General features: G+C 41.6%; 1 protein-coding gene across 1 annotated transcript; it reads right to left on the bottom strand.

The window, feature by feature from the left end:
* Nucleotides 1-6,098: 6,098 nt before the first annotated feature.
* LOC115388498 (CMRF35-like molecule 1) lies at nt 6,099-13,937 on the bottom strand. The gene is made up of 7 exons (XM_030091660.1): nt 13,811-13,937; nt 12,527-12,847; nt 10,396-10,464; nt 10,125-10,217; nt 9,007-9,059; nt 7,708-7,759; nt 6,099-6,288 (listed from the first exon to the last, which is right to left on the bottom strand). The coding sequence occupies exons 1-7, from the start codon at nt 13,935-13,937 to the stop codon at nt 6,248-6,250; spliced, it is 756 nt and encodes a 251-aa protein (XP_029947520.1). The 3' UTR covers nt 6,099-6,247.

Genomic DNA, 13,937 nt, shown 5'->3' with positions numbered 1-13,937 from the left:
AATTCACCTAATTTGGGGTAAAAGTGACCCAATCTGCACAAAATCTAGGGCTACCCAGAAAATGTGTTGGGAAAATAACCCAGCAGGTTTCAGAGTGTGGACTGCTGCTGTGTCCTCAGTTATTTCATGTAGTGTCTAATGAACGATCTGAGGTGAGCATGTTTTTACTTACTGTGTGTAAGATCTGAATGCATAGAGTGGTTTTGAACACATTAGAACTGCTTTTGAGATAAAGAAAAAATTCATAACTTTCAAAACTCCCTAGATCTGCCTTCAATTGGAAATCGGCAAAATGAGTACTTAACAAAACAAATCACAAAAGAAGAGCTGGGCTCCATTTTGAATAAATTGAAAAATAATAAATCACCTGGAAGTGACGGCCTGCCAGCCAAGTGGTACAAAGTCTTCAAAGAAGAAGCGATAGACACATTATTAGATTCTTTCAATTGGACACTAGAGAAAATGACAACCCGTCCGTCGTGGAATGAAGCGGTCATTTCCGTACTCCCGAAAGACGGTAAGAATAAAGTCCTATGTAGCTCTTATAGACCAATATCTATTTTGAACCAAGACTACAAAATGTACGCATCCATCCTGTCTAAAAGGCGAGACTCCTTCATTCCAGAGTTAATTGATAGCGACCAAATTGGCTTTGTCCGAGGCCGCCAAACACACGATAATACAAGACGTGCTCTACAGATAATACAAAATATTAGAAAAACAAAAGCCGTATTAGTCAGTTTGGATGCTGAAAAAGCTTTCGATATTGTGTTAATTGGGAGATTCCTGTTTGCAGCACTGGATCGCTTTGGGTTTGATGAGAGATCAGTTAAATGTATTAAGACTTTATATTCAGCGCCAATGGCAAGAATCAAGATAAATGGCCGTCTGACCGATAAATGGTCTCTCTGACCGTATTAAGATCGAGAGGTCTACACGTCAGGGCTGCCCGCTCTCACCAACCCTCTTCGCGCTGTACATAGAACCACTAGCGCAAGCAATACGAGAAGATGACAACACACAGGGGATCATAGTGAAAGGCAGGGAACATAAAATGGCTGTGAAATGTTGTTTATGGCCCCAGTTGAAACAGTTTAGGTGGGTGGCTTTTGATACAGGATTTGTCCCAAACCACTTGGACCCAAAATTTAGGCTCTGGTCAAGAAAAGGAATCACTACCTTCTCTAAAATAATGGAGGGTGGAATAATATAAAGTTTTAAAAAAATACAAGATAATTAGAATTTAGAACAAAGATGCTGGAGAGGCTGCAGTGACGTTGATGCAAATCACTTCCACATCTTTTGGAGTTGTCCTGGGATTCATGTATTTTGGGAAAATATCTATGTATCCTTTCAACAACTATTTGGTAAACAGATCTCATTATCATGCTTGGCTCTCTATCTGGGTGACATTCCAGCAGGGATGATGAACAGTGACAAATACCTTCTAAAAAATTTGACTGTTGCGGCTAAAAAGGCAATTATTTGTCAATGGCAACAAACTGACCCCCCTACAGTGGATGAATGGCTTGGAATTATTGAAGAGATCCACGAGATGGAAAGACTGACCCTCCTGCTGCGATTGAAAGGTGATTTGTATGTCACAAGATGGTCAAAATGGACAGCTTTTTTGTCTAAAATGAAAACATAAAGGGTATTTCTTCTCCCTTCCTCCTTTGAGATATGGCTCATCACTTTATCTAGGTTTCTTTCCGTCCAAGAAACATATGTTAAAACAATGAGACACGCCCTGATGTAACCTATGAAGTCTATTGATGGAGATATTGCAACGACTGTTATGTACTGTGACTGTTGAATATGTTCTTTTTGTTTTTCGTTTTGTTGTGAAGAAAAAATAAAAAACATTTTGTGTATGAAAAAAAAAGAACTGCTTTTGAGGTGATAGTTTGATTTTGACAGAAACGTCTGAGGTTTTGTGAATGTAGTTTGGATTTTTGGATTTGCGGTTAAGGTTTTGAGAAAATGGATGGAGGTTTCAAGAAATGTGTTTTAGCTATTGTGAAAAACTGTAATAAAGGGTTAGGGTGAATTTTCTGACATAAACCACACAGAAAGAAATACTGGGTTGTTTTTTCAACCCAACCACTCGGTTAAGCCTGTTGGTTAATTTAATGGGTTTTTTTTTTTTCATTGAACTTGGCATTCTGGGAACCCAATTCGCTCGATCATTTCTGTTGGTAATGAAGTTATTAGCTGTTGGGTTATAATTTCTACAATGTTGTGTTGGTTTAGTTTGGACGACTCAACACTTTGGGTTGATGTTTGGGCAGGTGCAACCAAGCACCTCCCACGAACTCCACCCCGACAGTTGGTTATGTTCAGAGCACTCGTCTGATCTGACGACACTCGACTCTGCACAAAGCCCACAAGCCTTATGTGCTCACTGTTGTTTCGCCACATAGTTAACTTTGTATTATTATAGAAATATTGTAGTTGTTAAGTCCGTGAAGCACCGTTGAGTACTAGCTTCAGGAATGGATTGGTACGTCTGCAAGCTAACGTCAATGCAGCTATCTCGCCAGGCCATGAGACCACCTGTATAGTAATAAAGGTTATGGGGAATTTCTGTGGACATTTTGTGAGAGTTTTTATATTGTTGCAGTGGCCACCATGACGGTGGTGCCACAATGCATTATGGGGTGGGATATTTAAGATTTAGGATTTTGTGGTTTATTGCGGTGTTGCAATGTTGATATTATTATTGGTGGTTATCTTTTGTTGTGTTCTTGTCGTCCAGTTATTCAGGGAGGTTTGGTTGGTTTTCATGTCAGACTGTAAATAAGAGGTGTTGTGCAATTGGTCTGGTCCTGCTGCTGCTACAGGTGGAAGCATGAAGAAATATACATTTTGTAAGGTATCAGTGACAGGCAGTAATTCCCTGTGCTTTGCCCCAAGGCATATCGGATGTTTAACACTTTGGTGTGTTCTGTAAATTCAGACTAACGCTGTTTGTTGTTACATTACGTGAGTGAGAATATATCTAATCAAGAAAATAATAATAGTTTTAACATTAATAAGCAATAATTATATGTTAGCAACCAAATTGATGTATCTGGAGAACAATCCAGTTTGTTGGGTTAAATGAGCCCAGTGTGTGTTCTGTCCAGTGTTCAACCAGCGCTGGGGTGGGAAACCACCCAGACTGTGTTGTTTTTAACCCAACATTTTGAAGTGCGCATCTGTAGGATAAATATGAACAAAACAGTGACTTCTCAAAGGAAAACTGAGTTTAACTTAGAGCCGATTGACTGTTATGCTTTCTCAGCCTGTTTGATCAGCATCAGCAAAACGTCGCGTGACAAGACAGGAAAAAAATGGAAACTCTTCAAAAACATTTGAGTTTTAAAAAGAACCACAAAGTATTATCTGTTCAATCTGTGGTAAAATGATTTGCTTAAGCTATTTTTTTTTAATAGAAATTAGTTTTATTCCATTCAACGGCTCTATCACTGTCTAAAAACCACGACAACTGTTGAGTGAGTGAAGTGTGAGCCACATATTTTGTCTAAAAGCACGATAACTGAAGCTGAGCTACGTGTCCTGAAATCGACTCCTCTCCTTGTGGTTAATTCCACCTCAGCGGTTCTCATCAGACTCTTACCTGCTGTCAGGCAGACCAGGAGAAGGTGAAACGTCCTCATTTTGTTCATCTTGTCTGCTGAAATCATCGATGAGAAATGTTCAGTTCTCTGACTGGTACCAGTTCCTGGTTTCACTCTTTTTTCAAACCACTCGTCTTTTTTCTTTTTTTATCTCTTCCACTCAGCGCTGAGCTGCTGTTTCAGTGTGGTAAACACAGTTGCTCCGCCCAAGAACCCTGACAGCATTAAAGACGAGCGAAGTTTATTACAGCCCTACTGACTGATAGAGCATCACAGATGACTTTCTTTCTCATTTTCTTTTCTTCCTCCAGTAAAGAAATCGATTCTCGATCTGTTTGAACGTCGTCTTTGGGCCTTTCCAGGACATGCAGCTTCCTCTCACCACCCTTACGATCAGATTCACACATTTCAATTACATTTCACATTGTTAACATTTCCTGATTTAAGCTGTTTTCAGTTTGGATCATTTTTGATCAGAATATGTCTCTGTGTGCAAGTTTATGTTTACACTGAACCCATTAAATGAATTTTAGATTATGCGATTGGCCCTTTGTATTCTGGATTGCACAAACCAATAAAAACAAACATTTGACCCACAGAGGCACTCTGTCCTCTCTTGGACCTACAGGCATATCTCACGAAATTAGAATGTCATGACAATGCTCAATATTTTTGTCACTCTTCAGAAAGTCAAACTCCTACACAATATAGGCTCATGACACAGAGTGAAACATTTCAAGCCTTTATTTCTTGAAATGTTGATGATGATGTCTTACAGATAATGAAAACCCAAAAGTCAGTGTCTCATAGAATTAAAATATTACATGAGATCAGTGATAGGAATGGTAATGGGAGCCCAGGTTGCTTTGATGGCAGCCTTCAGGTCATCTGCATTGTTGGGCCTAGACTCTCTGAGGGGTTCAGGTCAGGACAGTTCGCTGCAATCAAGCACATTAACACTGTGGTCAGTGAACCAGCCTGACCTATTTCTTGTTGTTATGTGCCGTGTGTACGAAGAAGCAGTGAGGCAGGTATGACATTTTCATCGGCTCAGCCTTTTCCTGAGCAGAGCTTGCAATACTTACAGGCAGAGGGAGCTAACACCTCATGTACAGTAATTCGACCTGAACCATGTGACAGCGTTTTAAATTTAAAGATACTCTCATCAGAATATAAGATCCTCTGGGTCCTGCCCCTTCGGCTGGGTCTCCCCTGTTGTCTGCCTCTGCCCTGTTCTGTCCTCCCTCCCATCCTCATGCGCTGCAGCTTTCTCCTCTGCTTCGGCCCTGCTGTCCTCGTGTGTGAAGAGGCTCTTGATGCGCTGACTCCAGCCTCAGTCCACTCCTTATGGAGCTCCCCCAAATTCTTGAATGGATTTTACTTGATGATCCTCTCAAGGCTGCGCTCATCCCTCTTGCTGGTTCACCTTTTCCTACTACAATTTTTTCTTCCACTCAACTTTCAACTGAATGTGCTTCAGTCCAGCTCTCTGTGAACAAACAGCTGCTTTAGCAATGACTTTTTCAGCTTCCCCTCCTTGTGGAGGGTGTCAGTGACTGTCCTCTGCACATCTGTCAAGGCAGCCGTCTTCCCCAGGATTGAGTGGCCTTCAGACCCAGACTGAGACACTTAAAGGCTCAGGAAACATTCAGGTGGTTTGAGTTAATAGCGGATTAGGATGTGACATCATGACTTTCCAAAACTGAACTATCTCACAATATTCAAATTTTCTGAGACAATTCATTTTGTGTTTTCATTATCTAAAAGCCAACATCATCAAAACTTCAAGAAATAAAGGCTTGAAATATTTCTCTCTGTGTCATGAGACTGTCATATATGGGTTTTACTTTTTGAAATGAGTGACAAAAAATGTTGTGCATTTTCACGATATTCCAAGTTTTTTAGATATAGCTGCAGTGTAGCTTTATGAATCACCCGCAAACTACAAGTTATATTCTTTATTTTTTCTGTCCTGATGAATTTGATGAAACAAAATGAAATCATGTTTACAACTGACAATAAATCTGACACAGAAAATAATTTTGTGAAGCAAGAGAAGTTTTTCATACAAACGTAATTAAAATTGCATCATGCAGACAGATACATTGCTAATTGCAAATTGCTAATACAAGTGCACATATTTGTAAAAAAGTGCAAAAGGCAGAGAAAAAAAACAATTCGTTTAGAAATGCAGCACTGAAAACATTTGTTTTAATTTCAATTTGTCATGGAATTCACAAAAATAGAGTCAATGTTTGTCTTTTTTTAAATTGTCCTTAATTTGGAAAATGCAATATCAAAAGAACTGATACATATACTGTAAATTCTAAAAAAAACAAATGGATATCGTTAAGTAAAAAGATAGAAATAGAAAATTGACAGAACTGTCACTACTGTCAGGGTTTGTTCATTGTGGATTGAGGATGAAGAGGATGATGATGATGATGATGATGAGGAGGAGGAGGAGGAGGAAGACATGGCACTTTACACTTCACAGCCACATATTGGCAGGACTCGTGCTTGTGGATCTTTGAATCATCAGCGTCTCGATCAGGGCGCCTCTGAATGTTGATGGTGGTGTGATAGAGGGAGACGGGGTGCATTGTGGGAAGGTTTGCTGTAGATCATCCGTCTACGTCACTCGCCGCTCCAATGGGCATGTTGACTGCAGAAAGAGAGCAGGAAGAGCAGTGATCGTGTCTTGCTGTGAAGTTGGCTTCACAAACCGTTTTGATAAAAAACAACAAGTTTTACAGAATACTATCGACTCGTGATCGACTCAAGACAAACAACACATGCAAAGCCATCAGAAGATGGGATTGGAATGAGTAGATGACTAAGCATGCTATGATCTGCAGCAATCACTGCATATCAGGTGAGCCTCAGCAGCAGCGAGTCTTCTCAACACAATTACTAAGTCCTACACATCAGTGGCGATTGCTCTAAGACTGCAAGGGAAGCTCAACTTCCCCTAAAATGTCAAAAAATAAGTGGTCCAATATTTACTGTTGTGTGAACATTTCATTGACTAAATATGCGCTACAACACGTTCATCTTTCGTTCAGAATCGGCTACTTATCTCAAGTAATTGACTCGGCTTTTTTCTCACTCCTCCTCGCAGCGGCACGGCGCTTTAAACAGCTGGACGCTGAGCGTCCATGCGGAAGCTAGAGTGGGTTGTTCTGCTGCAGTGAAACTGGACGCTCATTGGATAAAATGCTGGGCTGGTCCCGCCCACGGACGCTCAGCGTCTCTGGGGGTCTATGGGGCAGTGAGCTGGCCTGGACGCTGAGCTTCTGCGTGGTGATTGGATGATCTGTGTGAAGCTTGATTGACAGCGAAATGAGCAAATCAGCGATCTTGAAGTAAAAAAAATGCACCAAAGCGCTTCTGAAGTTTTTCATTCTGTTGTGCTGAGTTGATTCGGAGGCTTTGCAGATCCCTGGAGACTTTGTGTTTGTGAAAAACGACTAGCGTTGTGTTTGGAGACTCGTTTAGGTCACTCTGTAGTTTCTGTCCTCGACGAGCAGCTGTGGAGCTTCTCCCCTTCTCTCACACAGCTCCAGCCTCCAGCAGCTCCAGCTGCTCGCTAGCTGCACACAACGGCAGACAATGTAAATGTTGTGGACCGGATTTTGGCGAAGCCATTTGATAGTCTTCCTTACGAAGAGAAAATTGGTGTTAAACTGCATAACAGATCAACTCCTAAGACTGAGCTGGTGCCGAAAGGTGGGGAAAAGCAACAGGTCCTCTCAGCTGTCCTGGTCTGACAAGGTGAGCTGCTGACTGGAAGCGCTGTCACCAATAAAATGTACTGCTGGCCATGCCTCTGGATGAAACTATCTCAGGGAGGTGTTGTCTGGTCACAAGTGGGCTTTGGGGATCTGTCTAACTTTGACAGAGCGTACAAAAGGCATGAAAGCTAATAGAATTTACATACAAAAAACAGATTACACATATTACAATGTATGCTGAAAATGAGCTTCCCCTCTTTGGAAGACCAGCAGCCGCCACTGCTACACATGTATAAGTGTTGATAATGAACGACTGTAAGCAAGAGAGGAATGGATCAGTGCTGCAGTACCATAGTCTGGCATGGGGGGGGGGCGTGCTTTCATCTCCTCATAGATGGAATCCTTGCAGAGAAGAAGATTAAAAAATAAGAGAAGGCGAGACACTTGTTAACACAAAGATAATTTCATTCACATGTTTAATTGTAAGTTAGAATGTAAAGCAAAAAATGCCGGCAAACGTGATTATTTTTCAGTTTTCAACATAGCATTAACATTGATATGGAAAATAAACCAGTTTGGCCTCTCTGACATGTGCCAGTTCACACAAATCACTTTTGACAGGGTGTGATGAATATGACTGGGGTTATAAGATGGGCCAATATCAAACATTACATATTTTTATATTTTATGCACAAGGGCGTAAATGCTAGCCTCGTAAAGCAGCCCCGCCCACTCCTCATCCACATTTGGATTTGGAGTTGGGCTCAGTCTGGATAGGAGCCCATAGAAACTTCTTGCAGGGGGTGTCGGTTACTCCTTTGACTGACAGCGTACTTCAGCCAATCAGCGCTTCAAAACAAAAATGTCATCAAAATGCGTTAGCTTCTCTAAGGGTTAGCATTAGCTCATTAGCTCGAGCTTCCCAACACGTAAAGACACACGAAAACGATTTTTCTGTTACAAACTCACCAAGCGCAGACTCTCGCTCTTGCTTGATTGTTGTAATTCTTGGTATTTTGGCTCTAACTTTACTTATTGCAGCTTTCAGACGATGGTTAAAGTTAAAGTCCGTCATCTCCACTACTCGTAGTGATAGCATCACGTCCGGTTTAGCCACCGGAATTAGCCAAAAAAATTTGAAAACAAAAAGCGGCAACGCTGATAGACTCGGACGTTTCACTACCGAGTGAAATCCTCTTCTACGGGCTCCTACCAGACTGAGCCCAACTCCAAAATCCAAATGCGGATGAGGAGTGGGCGCGGCTGGTTTACGAGGCAAGGTAAATGCAGTTAATTTTTAACTGAGCTAAAAAATTTTAAATTAAACTAATAAGAGAAAATCAATCAATCAATTAATCAATCAATCAACTAATTAATTGAAAAAGTGGTTGCTAGTAATCACTGATATAAACCAGCCTACAAAATATTCTTTAGTAATCAAACTGATATGTGGAATAACATGAAATACATCACAACACTCTGGCTATAAACCAGCCTACAAAATATTGATTGTTGTACCTTTCTGAAGAAATATAAATTGTTTAAATATTTAGAAGGAAAGAAGTTGTCTGAAATTTACTTGGAACAGAATTTGTGTGGATTGTGTACTTTATGAGGTCTGTATGCAGAATTATGGGTTGTCCACTCACCTCCTTGGTGCTGTTTCTATTCGGTGCTGCTGAGGTTTTTGACGCTGAACATCCTGTCAAAATATAAGAGAAAGTGAATGAATTCAATGAAACAGGAGTTACATGTTGTTGTTATTAAAGCTAGGGTTGGCGATCTTGGAAAACTAGCATGTAGCACGAATGTAGCATCTCCCCAAAGCTCCGCCCTGCGACCACCCCATTGGAGGAGCTCCGTTGGGAGGGGAGACGCAGAGACGTTCCGCGGTGCGCGCAGCACTTTCGCGTCCAGTGCGTTCCTGGCGTAACCTGTCCTCAGCGCTTCGTTTCTTCGTTTTTCTTTATTTGCACTATGCCAAGTTATGGCGCACTCACTGGTAAGTAAAGCCCCAAACATTCTTCTCCGCCATTCTGCAACGACGCTCCGTCCTTCTACGCGCGCACTGAATCAGGGTCAGTGCACGCCATTGACATGTACGCGCAGAGGGCAGGTCGAACGGCGAAGGGATTTGATTGGTTTAAAAAAAGGTGTCCCGTCAAGACGATTGGTTGCTGTTTTTCCCGTTTTACTCCTGCTGTAGATAGCGGATATTTTCCAAACTTCTTTAAGAACACGCTATGAATTGTTTCCCATCGGGTCATAAAGATCATTTTAACCAGTATGCATCTCATTCAAATCGCCAACCCTAGCTTTAATAAGAAATTAAACAACAAATTCTGATGTAAGTCTGAAGCAGTGTTGAGAGTAAAGTTAACTTTATTATTGATCAGAGTAATGCATTAATAATACAGGCCATTTCAAATTTACTCCACTTTATTTTAGATGCACAAACCAGCAGCTGTAATCAAGAAGTAGCCTAATGTTGGGTAAGTACAGGACAGCATCAGCCTGTAGTCACTGGGAAAGTTTCATCTTCAGATAATTCACTATTTTTCCATTTCATACTGATTAGTTGACGTATTTACTAATGATCATCAACTCTGTGGCTTTCAGCAGTTTTTTTTTAAACCTCACATCGTCTCCGCTATCGCTATTTGGAGATCATGTTTCTCAGACAGGAAGGAGGTTGGGTGTTTTTTCCGTCCAAACACACTCTGCAAATCTGTCTAATCTTGTGTTGATGAATATAAAGTGTTCTCACGTTTGTAGATGAGAGTTGAAACTGGCACAAGCAGCAGCAGCAGCAGCACCAGGACGACACGGATGACCACACTGATGTGGGCCTGAGAGCCGCCTGCAACCCGGGAGACAGGAAAACACACAAAGACAGAGAAACACATGGAAAATAAGAGAAACAAAGAAACACACTCAACATGTTGGGCGGATAGAAAGTCATGCAGAGGGTCAGTAAACCAGGTGAAAATCTTCTGTTATGCATGTTGTTTTTCAGCAGTTCAAGGATCCAGTCTTACTGTGACTCCCCACAGAAGGTTCAGTCGTCAGGATTAAAGGAGAGGCTGAGGAGGATGACTGTGCAGGCCCTGAAAACACACGTGACCAATCAATCAATCAATCAATCAATCAATCAATCAATCAAAGTTTTCATTCACTGTATCAACTAAACAGAAAGTAAGAAAATGTGTGTTTGGTACAAAATGTGATTGTAAATCTGTTGTTTCTCTTTCAGATGGTTTGTCAGAAGGTGCATTTGTGGGATGAGCAGCAGAGAGCTCAGTGTGTGTGTGTGTGTGTGTGTGTGTGTGTGTGTGTGTGTGTATGTTGAAAAGCTCAGGCAGTGTGTTCAGAGGAGGACAGTGGAAATTACATGAGTTTAGGAAGCAACTGGAGAGCATGATAGTAATCATAGCCGTGGGAATGTATTCTCAACAGGGGGTGCTGGGAGAAAAAAGGGCTCAGACGAGCCCTGAGACGAGTGCTTTCATCCAAAGGGGGGGGGGGGGTGGGGGACAAGTTTACCGGGATTTTTTTTTCATTGTGAGAAAAACAATATGTATCGCGACTGCGTGACAAAAGACCGGGTGCTGCAGCACCCCCAGCACCCCTACTTCCCGTGGTAATGATAGTAAGTGTTCAGCTTGTAGTGTTCGGATGACTACAAAGCTCCACCAAAAACTACAGTCTTGGTGCAGCTGCCATCAGAGACATCTTTTATATTTTTTGGTTAATTATTTAATGGTTCAGTTAAAAAGGTGGTACATATTAAAGATTTTGCTAGTCAATGCTAATTTTTCTGTTTTCTTTGGATTAAATGTTAGAGTATCCATTGATAATCCTTTAGGAGTGTAGCATAATTGCACTACCGCGAGGGCGCAGCGTGTCCATCTGTTTCTGTTCTGAGCTGAAAAGGAATCTCGACCGCTCCAGGTATCTTTGACCAATCAGAAGAGCCCCTGAGGTTCTATCCTGATTGGTCGAGGGGGCGCCGCTTTAAAGCTCTTTCGCACACAAGGAAGTCCAGGCCCGCATATTTACCTGCTTCATCAGACATAACATCATCAAAACTCCCCGGAGGACACTGTCTGTTTCTACTGTAGTTCTTAAAAAAAGGCTTTGACCCCAGGCCCGCCGTGAAAAGGTCACAGGTGAATCAACCCACCAGCGCAGGCAGCCGTGACACTGCCGGCCCCGACTACGGGTTTCAAATCGCCATCTTGGATGGGTCAAATCGCCATCTTGCGAAGGTAATCCTGCCTACAGCACCTTTAATTAATAATAAATAATAATCACAGTAAATTCGTGTATATGTAGAGCATTTATTTTGTCAAAAAGATCTTGTAAAATAAGAGAGGAACTTATTTTTGTTCCATGTATCCGTATTTTTGCTCGGGCGACCAGATTAATTGGCACACACATTACGAGCCACAAGAGGCGCTGTGCGAGTATCCACAAGAGATGGATCACAACAACTTTATTAAAAGACAAAAAGTGTCGTTACTGTCAAGAAGAAGCCCTATAAGTTCACCTTTATTCCCCTTGAGATAATGAGGCCAATGAGGAACGAGTTTTTTTTAGTTTTCCTGTGTTAAGGTTTTTTTATATGAATGCATGTGACTGGAGAAGCCAATTGATCTTGTAATTCATTGTTTGGTTAATATGTGGCTATTTATTTATTTCATGTGCATGTTTTAAAGTATTAATGTCAGTTTTCTATTTTCCTTCTCAGTTCTGACGGCATTGTTAAAGGCCATTAGAGAAAAGCAACTTCTTCAGGCATGAGAAAGACTGGTCAAGCAATAACCAAGAACTTTTCTGTAGCTTGATTCAAAGTCGAAGGGAGTAACACTTGTTATTAGCACTGCTAACTTCACCAGTCAAATGCTGAATCACCTTTCTCAAAATACCACACAGCTTTTAAAGCCCAAACAACAACACCAGCAAACCCAGGCTCCCTTTATGAAAGCTGTAGGGACAAAGCTAACTCTCCTATCACACCAACCATACTGGAACTATCAAGGATGCCAAGCCCTGAGGAACCGTTTACACCATGTATTGACTGTATTTATTGTAATCAGTGTCCTGATAGAGATCACTGCTGAATGGATCTGAGTTACAGTCAGTCATTACAATAATAAGTCGACCCACCGACTGTCAGAGAGAGTTTTTTGAAGAAGATTTTCCCGCCTTCTCCGTCGGAGGTTTCTGCTCCACACCAGTACGACCCGCTGTCTTTCACTGTCAGCTCTCTCATGGTTACTATGATATTTCTGTGATCTTTCTCGTCTTTCATTGAAAACCTTTCGTTCTCAGGCGTTGAGGAGTTCACGATGGTCTGACACACGCGTGGATCGTCTCCCTTACAGATGAACTTTGAGAAAGAGTCGACAACAGCTGGGGAGTCTGCGTAGTTGCAGTAGTATGAGACGTTGTGACCGGTGGTCCGGGATTTTCTAAAGTATTTGATATCTGGAGACAAACAGGAGTTCTGTCACATCATTCTGTAGATGTTTCCTGTCAAATCAGGTGTGACTTCAGATCTGAAACACTCACCTTGAACCAACAGCAGGATTTTCTTGAGAGCAGCTGAATAACTCTTGCTCTTTGTGGAATATTTTGTGTTTTCTTTGAGCCCACACCAGTACTGTCCTTGGTTTTTTTGGAGTTACATGACGTATGGTGATGTTGAAGCCTTTGCTTGTTGGTGTGATACTGACACCACTGCTGGGACTGCATTCAGAACAACTGACTTTGCAGAAAAACTTGTCAGTGGATGAGGAGTTGATGATATGAGCGAGGTCGCAGGCGATGGTGGTTGTTCTAGATTTTTTAGATACGTGAGGAAAAGCTTTCGCACAGGCATCATCTGCAAACAGAAAACCATTGGATCTGATTTATTATTGTCCTGATGCAGGGTTATAAGCTCTATCAAACTTTGATTTCAGTTGTGTGAGTGTTGCAGTGATCGCCCAGAAAAACATGGTGAGCGACGTCAACAGGAGGGTTCAAATGAGGGAACAATCAGAATGAATGTTTGTTGTCATCAAGGGAGAACACAGGAGAACTCAATGCAGGGTTTCTCCAGGATTCTGATCAACTAGCATGGCTTTAGGCTTCTCCTCACACCGCTGCCTTTGGGTTTATTGTGTTGAGGAATTTATTATTATGTTTCAGCTGCAGACGGGAGGATTTTCTGTCTAGAGTTTGCATGTGCTCAATGTGTCTCCATGGATTTTCTCTGGCTTCACTTCTCAAAGTCCACAGTCCACACACTAAGGAACGAGTATGTGTGTTTTGTAAATTGGATGTACCAGGTAATAAGGTCAGACGGATGATCAGTGGACTCTAGTGGAGTTTTTCCACACATTGATTAAGAAATAATGTACATTCTTTATCATATAATTTGATTCCAATTAACAGCATTTTACTCACCAACTTCAAATTCTAGACACTTCATCTCAGGAGTTTGGTTGAAATTCTCTCTCTGCTTCTCTACTTCAGGATACTTGATGATCACTTTCTGCAGTGGGCCACCCTGTTGTTGGATCACGTCAGCCAT

The sequence above is a fragment of the Salarias fasciatus genome, chromosome 5 (assembly GCF_902148845.1).
Source record: "Salarias fasciatus chromosome 5, fSalaFa1.1, whole genome shotgun sequence".
In the NCBI taxonomy this organism is placed as follows: Eukaryota; Metazoa; Chordata; class Actinopteri; order Blenniiformes; family Blenniidae; genus Salarias; species Salarias fasciatus.
The sequence above is the reverse complement of the archived record's forward strand: the minus strand, read 5'-3'. Positions and strand labels throughout refer to the sequence as shown.

Coding starts and splice junctions, on each gene's coding strand:
- LOC115388498 (XM_030091660.1), bottom strand. CDS start 13,937: ATGGCTGACGTGATCCAACAACAGGGTGGCCCACTGCAGAAAGTGATC. Junction 10,465..12,526: donor AAAACTCTCTCTGACAGTCG/GTGGGTCGACTT, acceptor GTGTGTTTTCAG/GGCCTGCACAGTCATCCTCC. Junction 9,060..10,124: donor TTCAACTCTCATCTACAAAC/GTGAGAACACTT, acceptor ATATTTTGACAG/GATGTTCAGCGTCAAAAACC.